Here is a 10,130-nt window from a genome sequence, read left to right as displayed (position 1 = left end):
CTCCTCCTCCTCCTCCTCCTTCTTCTTCTTTTTTGAGACTGGGTCTCACTATGTAGCTCTGGCTCTTCTAGAACTCACTATGTCAACCAGGCTTCAGGCTAGCCTCGAATTTACAGAGGTCTATCTGTCTGTGGGTCCTGTCCTGTCTGCTGGGATTAAAAGTGTGTATCCTTACATCCCGCCCAGGCTTCATTCACACACTTTATGAACATTAACAGAAATGGACTGGGAGGATGTACAGTGATTAAGAATGCTTACTGGCTGAGTGGTGGTGACAGCCAAGGTGGCAGCACACATCTTTAATCTCAGGACTCAGGAGGCAGAGGCAGGCCAATGTCTGAGTTCAAGGTCAGAGCAAGTTCCAGTACAGTCAGAGCTACACAGAGAAACCTTGCCTTTTGTTTTGTTTTGTTTTATTTATTTTTTTTGGGGGGGGGGGAGTGTTTCAAGACAGGGTTTCTCTGTGTAGCCCTGGCTGTCCGGGAACTCATTCTGTAGAGCATGCTGGCCTCGAACTCAGAAACCCGCCTGCCTCTGCCTCCAAAGCGCTGGGATCAAAGGCGTGCACCACCACAGCCCAGCGTGAAACCTTGCCTTGAAAATAAAAGCCAACAACAACAACAAACAGAAGCAAAATAAAAGAAGAAAGGATGGAAAAAAGGAAGGACAGAAGGGTGGAAGGAAAGAAGGAAGGAAGGAAGGAAGGAAGGAAGGAAGGAAGGAAGGAAGGAAGGAAGGAGGGAGGGGATCAAGAAGCAAGCCAGGTTACTATTCTTCCAGAAGACCTGATCCAGTTCCCAACATCCATGTTGGATATACCCTCCCCCCCCCAAAAAATAAACCTCACAAATATACAGAATTAAAAAAAAAATCTCAAAAACAAAACACTTCAACATTCTTTAAAAGAGAGTGAAGCCCAATGTGTAAGCATACTTGTGCCATTTTTAGTGTGTGTTTGTATGTGTGTATGCATGTGCTTAATGAGTTTATATTCACTCTATATGCAGGAGCCCACAGAGGCAAGAGGAGGGTCTGATCTCCTGAATATAGAGTTAAAGGTGGCTCTGAGCCACCATGTAGGTGCTAGGAATCGATCCCAGGTCTTTTGTAAGAACAACAAATGCTCCTAACCACTGGGTCATCTCTCCATCTTTAATAAGCATATTATTAATATAAATTTCTGCCTGTGCTATGTTACATGGTCTAGTCAAAATTAAAAAGATGCAAAAATAGATTCACCTTATGGTGAAAAAATTAAAAGTTACACTTCGGCGGTATGTGCATATGGTCAAGCTTGAAGCAAACATTAGTATTACTGCGGTTATCTACCCCAAATAGAGAGTTGAAGCTTGGGAAAAGGTATCCTTGCCCATAGTAGGTGGTTTTTCCACTGGTCAACTCGTTACTGAGAGCTGACTGTGACATGTAATAGGCCTGAAGGGACAGTTATAGGATCCCACTTCTGTCAACGCACAGCTGAGCGCTGACTAGGACGCGCAATAGAACTGTGAATGCAACTATTGGGTCCGTCAAAAGATCCTTCCTGAAGGACAACTACAAAACTGAGCAACGAGGTTCCGGAAATCTAAAGGTTCCGTGAATACTGGTGGCTGACTCTGTGATCATTTATTTTGGAAATAGAGAGTAGTGATTACTTATTGGTTTGGAATATTGTTAAAACCACCAAATAACAATTACTGTTGTATATGCTTGTTAGGGTCCCTCAGCTTGCAAGACATCAGAGCTTGCCACTGCAGACTCAACTCACACCTGCTGTGCCTGAACCAAAGACTCACTACTATGAGTTCCCGCCTTCGAGGATTCCAGAGGAAGCTACACCTGCTGGCTGGCACTATACAACCTGAGGACTTCTGTTGTCGACCTCCTCCCCCACTGTGGACTGCGCCTCCAGCCATTCCCCGGAGACCTGCGGGATGCCGAGCCTCCACTTTCAGCCCAGCAGCCAGCTTCCCTTTTGGACTCTTCCTGACTCCTCCCGATTTCCTTATGTTATTCAAATGTCATTGTAACCTAGAGATTCAGTTATGCTCTCTTGTATATAAATGCTGAACCCCAAAAGTAAAGGCGAGCCTTGATTGGAAACCCTCAACTTGGCTCTGTGTCCTTTTGTTCTCGAACTCTGTGTTTCAGGTCTCCTTTCTCCCTTCGGTCGAGGCAGAACCCAGTTCATGAAACTGCGGGACAGTTTCATATGCTGTGTGACATGTGTGACAGTTTAGTGGTAGGAGACAGAGAATACAAATAGAGAATCAAGGCTTTCTATTGCTTCAAAGGGTTGTTGATGATTTGGTGGGACCATGATGCATATAAGCCTATAGGAACTGGAACATAGCATATGTTATGTGGTCACCATTTGAACAACAACAAAAGAGTTCATTGCTTTGATATTCACAGCGTTGACATGTATTTTTTTGTATTTTCCAGTATCCTTATCACAGAGAACACAAGTAGAGAATCCAGACAGTTGCTATTGCTTTCTATAATTACTGATAGTTATGAGCCACCACATGGATGCTGGACATTGAACCTGGATCCTTTGGAAGAGCAGCCAGTGTCATCTCCCCATCCCCTGGAATGCTTTTTAATGGAGTGATTTATATTCTCATCTGAGAGAGAGATGGCAATGACAGAGTTTGGCTTTGTTTGCTGCCATCACATCCCTCTTAATCTAAGAATTATATAAAAACTCCAAGGGTGTTTCCAGGCCCGTGCTCAGCAATATTTTTGGCACTCACAGTAATAACGCTTGATCTCTTTCAGGCATTGCTACTGGAGCAGACTGCGATTCTATCACCACTCTAGGGAAGAACTTAAGAGATGGAGGTTATCAGCAGTGACTACCACCTTAGAAAACACTTGGAAAAAAAAATTGATAGTGAAGCTAAATTGAGATTTTGTTACTACTGGCTCTGATGTAAAAAAGTCTTATAAAACACTCTGAAGTTCAGAAAGGCACACTCTTAACACTTAAGCTAGGGACCTTTTATGGTCAGAGCAGGAGCAATGGCAGCACTGTCTGACTTGATTCTCACTGAGACTGGATTGGTGATGATCAATTTCTTATACTCATTTTTTTCTCAGCTTCCTGATATGATTTATTAAGAATTGCTGGTGAGTAGATATGCCTTCTGAGGACTTAAGTTAGATATAACTGATATTTATATAAAAGTTTACACTTGTGATTCTTCTAAGATTCATTTTTGTTGGTGGTGGTGTTTTTTTTTTTTTTTTTCCAAGACAGGGTTTCCCTGTGTAGCCCTGGCTGTCCTGGAACTCACTCTGTAGACCAGGCTGGCCTCAAACTCAGAAATCTGCCTGCCTCTGCCTCCCAAGTGCTGGGATTAAAGACATGTGCCACCACCGCCCAGCCTCTTCTAAGATTCTTACAGGTTTCTTTTACAGACAAATCACAAAACAGTCACTTCTTTGCAACAGCAAATTGCAAACTGGCTGAGAAAACTACCTCGCTTGCTTATACTCTGTTAATCTATAACAAATTGCTTAGCTATGAATGTACTTGGCGTTTGGGGAATAATTGGGGAATAATTTACCTGTTATTTCCTGGAAAGGTATTGGAGAACACATTGGTTTTTTCATAATCATTCACTAAGAAAAAAACTAAAATGTAATCACAGTTTTATACTGTTTGAAAGATTTTACTGGGATATACAAGCTATGGAAAAAAATACAGTGTATAGGGGTAGAACATTGTTCCTTCCATCCATCAACTGTATGTATGTGAGTGAGCTTTGTGTAAGTGGAGGACTGGAACATTGTTCCTTTCACCCATCAACTACATGTATGTATGTATATGTGTAAGGTATGTGTGAATGGGGGCTGGAATATTGTTCTTTCCATCCATAAACTATGTATACATATGTATATATGTAAAGCTTGACCGGTGTGTGTGTTGTAGCTTGCTCCATCCACAAATTGTGTGTATATATGTATATATGTGTGAAATGCTTGGAGCCTGCTTACAGAACTTTGCTCTGATCATTCTACATGTGTATGTGTATATGTCTGTCTGTAATTCTGTATGTATGTATGTATGCATGCATGTATATATGCATGTACGTATATATCTGTGTGAACAAAGTTATTGGACTCTGCCTTTTGTTTCATCCACTTGTGTGTGTGTGTGTGTGTGTGTGTGTGTGTGTGTGTGTGAATTTTTTCTTTTCCTCCTCTTTCTCACAGGCCCCAAGATGTTAAAAGAGATCATAGTTTTTCCACTGGCCACAGCGAGTGCCAGTCTCAGGAAATTAAGTTTTAGTCCCTTCAGAGAAATGTCTGCTAAGTAACTTCTCTAATTGCTGGCTGCCTTTGGCAGCAGCCCCTGTAGATATCTAGATCCACCCCATTCTCCCCCCAATACCCCCCTCTGGCAACAGCTCTAAGCATTGACTGCCAATGGCTGCCTGCCTCAGATTACCCACCACATGAATACCAAAGCCGGTCATTGACATTCTGATTCTAAAAGATGCATATATTCAATAATTTATATAGAATATTAGTACAGAGGTATATATGTTCATATCTCATAGTACATAAGTATATGCTCTTTTAAAATGTGGAGTTTGTGTTTTCAGGACATGGGAGGTAACACAAAAAGCTTCATAAATGTGAGGTGGGCCATCAGAAGGGATGCTTTGCTACATTATGATAATCACAAAGGCAAAGAGGATATATTACACTTTTTAGCAGTGTAAGCCCTGCACATCACAGATGGAAAGAACAGCAGGCTATTGCCCAAACCTTCTTGTATTTAAAGTTTCAGGAAAGTTTGCTTTTTTTTAAAAAAACCCAATTTATAAAAACTGTGATGCATTTTGTATTCAGTTGTGGTTTAATTATTGAATACATCTTCTTAGTGAACCTAAATTCCTAACGCTGCAGTTCAGATAAAACTTCCCATATCCTTCCATTGAAAGATACTTTTCATAGATTATTGGCCTGAAATTCAGGGTCCTTCTAGAAGTATATTAAAATTAGCATATGTTGGTGCATTTCCCTGGAGATGGAGCACTGTAATTTCTTTTTAAATGACCTGGAAAGGGCTGGAGAGATGGCTCAATGGGTAAGAGCACTGACTGCTCTTCCAGAGGCCCTGAGTTCAGTTCCCAGTAACTACATGGTGGCTCACAACCATCCGTAATGGGATCTGATGCCCTCTTCTGGTGTATCTAAAACAGCTACAGTGTATTCATATACATAAGATAAATAAATAAATCTTTTAAAAAATGATCTGGAAAAAACAAACAAACAACTCCCCCCAAAACAAAACAAAAAACAAAACAAAAAAACCTTCATAACAAACAAACAACTCCCCCCAAAACAAAACAAAACAAAAAACAAAACAAAAAAAAACCCCTCATAACAAAAGCCTCTGGACCTGCAATCTCGTTACTGAGCATGTTAACCTCAAACCACATTATCTCTAGCTCAGTCTTCTGACTTCTTTTCAGCAGGAGCTCAGCATCCTGTCTTTATCCCATTGTCCTTTATCCCATTGCAGCACAGATGACTTGGTGACTGCTCTTTTAGCTCACTTTGTTCTAAATGCACCCTGGAATTTGCTGCCAAACTCCACTTATTTCTCTTAGTGTTTTTCCTCATTGCTTTCATATTTAAGTCTTTGAGCCCTGTGGCGTTCCTTTGAGCAATTTTCCTTGTAGACCTCAAACTGACTTTTAGGACGTTAGCAAACACCTACGTAAACCAGAAGAAAATGAATCTGAGGTATGAATGAAATCTGCATTTTATGTAGTTATGATTTTCACCTTTCTAACCACCCTGTACATTGTCCTTGTCATCCTCTGGCTCTTCTTCTTCTTCTTCTTCTTCTTCTTCTTCTTCTTTTTTAAGATATATTTTATTGTTATATGTAAGTACACTGTAGCTGTCCTCAGACACACCAGAAGAGTCAGATCTCATTACAGATGGCTGTGAGCCACCATGTGGTTGCTGGGATTTGAACTCAGGACCTCTGGAAGAGCAGTCAGTGCTCTTAACTGCTGAGCCATCTCACCAGCCCCTCTGTTTCCTCTTCTGCTTGACACATGAGAGAAAGAAACTTGGTAATAGCCGGGTGGTGGTCTCACGCCTTTAATCCCAGCACTTGGGAGGCAGAGGCAGGCAGATTTCTGAGTTCGAGGCCAGCCTGGTTCACAGAGTGAGTTCCAGGACAGCCAGGGCTACACAGAGAAACCCTGTCTTGATAAAACCAAAAAAAAAAAAAAAAAAAAAAAAGGTAATAAATTCAAATGGGTAAGCAAATTGGCCTTCTTATATAAATACATTTCACAATTATTTATATTACCTTGCTGAATTCAGGACCTGATGCCTCTTAGAGAATGCACCACCACTTAGCTATATCCCTAATCCTCATAAGAAATGATGGGTGTATATTGCATTCTGTTTTAAAACATGCTTTCTAAGCAAAACAAGAAAAAAAGTTAGATAAAAAAAAAAGCCATAACTCCCATGAAGCTAAGCCTCTTTTAACATTTGTTGAGTGCAACTTTTACAATCAATGTTGCTTGAAAAGTAACTTGAATTAGCACTGTGTTTACTTATCCTATACATAATGAAGAATACAAAATAAATAATAATATATTACACCACAGCAAATAATATCTTTTTGGCTCCTTTAAAAAACCAAAAACCAAAACAGTTGAATAAACTGAATTCAGGGAAGATGGAGGGTTTTTCCTAAGGTCACGAGTTATATGTAGAAGAAATATCAAGTGAAGAAATGGTTTACTGATAAAATTGTGATTTTTTTTTTTCTTCTGCTAAGCATGCCAGCACATGGCTTCTTTAAACAGCTGGAGGATCTTGGTAACAGACGCAGTTACTATAAAACACTTTGGAAGCAATCAGGGAAAGACCGAATTATATTAGCACACCTCTGGTGAAGTAAAACCTTGTAGACCTGTGTAGAATCAACAACTACATTCCAATATAGCTTGCAAATTTATTATTTTTAAATTTGCAAATTTAACAGCCCTAGCAAGAATCACAACCCGAATTTCAAATGGCAAATAACCTTAGTATGTACAGAGAAAATATGAATATCCTATTGGAGTATTTTCATATTCAGAATTCTTTCCATGACTGTTAATGACCCCTCTGAACCTTGCCTTATCATCTCCATTGAACACTCACTGCGAACTGAGTCCTGAAAACATTGAAAACCTTGCTAACTTCAGCCAATATGAAGATGTCATAAAATTTCACCTACATCAGTGGCTTCTTTACTTCTTTAGTAACATAATTTCATATCTACTTCCTTAATTAATTTTATGTTGTCCACAATTACAACTTTAAAGGCAGATATAATTTTATAACTGTAGTTTAAGATTTTAAATTAAAAATATATGAAATACTTCATGAATTTTCTTAGAGCAAATGTACTTTTGAAAAGAACCTTAATGTGTTCACTATTTACAATAGTACCTTAAATATTCTTTTAAAATAAGCATTGTGAACAGTGTTTTCAGAATGTGTAATGAAACAATATTAAGTCATTATCAAATTTTTCACAATTTTATGAAAGTTTACCATTTCTTACAATGTGATCATTATAAGTGCCATTATAACTAGAGTAGTAGTAGGTAGGTTGTTATTTATCATCAAATCGCCTCAACTTCGTGCAGTTCCTCACCACTGAAGCACAGCAGTAAATTGTGGAGAAAACATAAAACATTCATCTTTAAAACCAAAAACATCTGTGATGCTTAAAAGAATCTTTTAGAAATTGCATTGAATTTTTTTTGAATGTTTAATTATGGCTAAATATTAGAAACCTTATAATACATACATATGTGTGTGTATGTATATATATATTTTTTAAGCTATGCATCTATTCAAAATTAGAATCATTCTAACTCAAGGAAGATAGTATAACTCAAATAGAAACCAGGAGGCTTCATTGCATCATGTTGCCATGAGATAAATTTTATGTTAAGTGCAAAGGTTGAGGGTTACAAACATCATCTACACACTTACCTGGTAATCAGACCGTTTGACCAGTAAAAATCCTTCAAAGTACAGGGGTAGAGCAGTGATCTTTAGTCTTTCCTGGAAGATCCTACGAGGGGCCGGTTTCGGGGGCTTTTTAGCCATCATCCCCTTTGCTCTGGCGTCTGGCTTGCTTTCAATTCTCTCCAGCCTCAAACAAAATGAAATCTTGAGAGGAAAGGCAGCTGTTCAAAGAGGAAGTCTCAACTTGCTTTTAACCACCAACCCTTCCACTAACAGGACAGGCGCGCGCGCGCGCGCACACACACACACACACACACACACACACACACTGTCCCCCGCTTCAGTTTTTGTGAAGTAAGAAAGATCAGGCACAGACCAACTTTTAAAAGGCGACCTCTGCATAAACTTTATGTGCTTAGGTTTATGGTAACAAAATAAACAGCAGATTATCATCTCCTAAGGATGAAAGGAACAGGTGCAGGCATGGTGAGAGACTTTAAGGAGTGACACGGAAGACACATTTGGCTTTTCCAGCTTTCATCTTTGTTTATTGCTCTCTGTCTTTATTTCTAAGAGATGTGACTTAAATAAACTATATCCATTAAAAAAATGCTTCGTTGAATATTTTTGTATTGATCCTATTGGCTGTATATCAAATAGTGTTTTTGTTTTTGAAAACACCATTTCAATTTGTAGCCGTGGCTAGCTTGAAATTCTACTCTGTAGACCAGGCTGGTCTCCGACTCAAAGAGGTCTATTTGCTTCTACCTCCAAAGTGCTGGGCTTAAAGATTTATGTCACCATACCTAGCTGTGGCCAGAGAGTTTTAAAGAGAAAGATGGCTTACAGAAAAATACAGAAAAGAATATTTTTGATGTTTTGACATTTACTTTGTGTGTGTGTGTGTGTGTATGTGAGCTAATACACAATTGGGTCAAGTGTGCACATGTCACAATGTGTGTATGGGGATTAGACAGTTTGTAGCAATTGGTTCTCTCCTATTATGTATACCGCTCAAGTATTGAGCAGTATGTCACTTAATCTCCTGAGCCTAGACAAAAATATTTATGTTAATTAAACATCTGCTCAATTGTGGTTTTTTTTAACATTTTTAAAAGTAAGCAATAAATAAATACATTAATTAATTAATTAAATCTAGTTCATCAAACCATGTAGGTTCTTTTGGTCTGTTGATTTGTAAATAATATTAATCCTTAATGTACCAAGAATCAATGATTTCTTCTTCAACCATCTCCCCAAAACCTTATAAATTTCAAAATTCAGTCTTAAACATTATCAGTCAGTCCTCATGCGATTTTGAGGTTCCTCCTTTCACCTTTTATTGAACACTATTCAATGCACTGGCAAGAGACCAGGCTCCTTCAACAGCAAGTACTTTCTGCTCCAGTACTTAACACTTGTTCCTAGATGTTTCAAAGTCCTTGGTCGTTCTTCTCATAGCTTCTACTGTGTGCTCCCATGCCCTTCTTTCTGTTATCTACTTGGTAAATTATTACTCATCCTTCAAGACCCTGGTAAATCTTTCTGTTGTTGGGAAGAATTCCTTTTTTATCTTCTTTATACTGATTAAGCCAGAAAGCATGCATAGAAATGTCCAGTCCTCATCTGGTACTTTCTAGTAATTCCTGGCACTTAATATTTACTGATTTACCCTCACATGCATCACAATATGTTTTTGTAAATTTTAAAAGAGATTTGAGTTGAATATAATTCTGTTGCCAGGCATGGTGATACATGCCTTTAGTCTCAGCATTTGAAATGCAGAGGCAGGCAAATTTCTGAGTTCAGACCAGTCCAGTCTATAAACGTATTCCTGGACAGCCAGAGACTTTGTCTTGAAATATACATGAATAAATAAATAACATGTATAAATATATAATATAAAACAATGTATAATATATAAATATAAATGTTTCACATATGTGAAATATAAAAATATATTTTATATAAATATGAAACAAAAAGATAAATATATATGTGTGTGTGTGGTGTGTATGCATGTGTTGTAAAATGTGTTTACAATACATAACTGGAAAAAAAACAGTTTTAATTTTAACCACAGGTTGGAATACTTGAATGAATTATGAGTCACATAGACT

General features: G+C 38.4%; 1 protein-coding gene across 1 annotated transcript in view; it reads right to left on the bottom strand.

Moving 5' to 3' along the window:
• The window catches only part of Stap1 (signal transducing adaptor family member 1), a 33,991-nt gene extending 25,730 nt beyond the window's left edge, over nt 1-8,261 (bottom strand). The window contains exon 1 of the mRNA XM_031342909.1: nt 8,035-8,261. Within this exon, the coding sequence (XP_031198769.1) occupies nt 8,035-8,154 (120 nt within the window). The 5' untranslated portion in view covers nt 8,155-8,261. The remainder of the gene's footprint in view (nt 1-8,034) is intronic.
• Nucleotides 8,262-10,130: the final 1,869 nt, after the last annotated feature.

Source organism: Mastomys coucha, unplaced genomic scaffold, assembly GCF_008632895.1.
Source record: "Mastomys coucha isolate ucsf_1 unplaced genomic scaffold, UCSF_Mcou_1 pScaffold22, whole genome shotgun sequence".
NCBI classification, from domain to species: domain Eukaryota; kingdom Metazoa; phylum Chordata; class Mammalia; order Rodentia; family Muridae; genus Mastomys; species Mastomys coucha.
The sequence above is the reverse complement of the archived record's forward strand: the minus strand, read 5'-3'. Positions and strand labels throughout refer to the sequence as shown.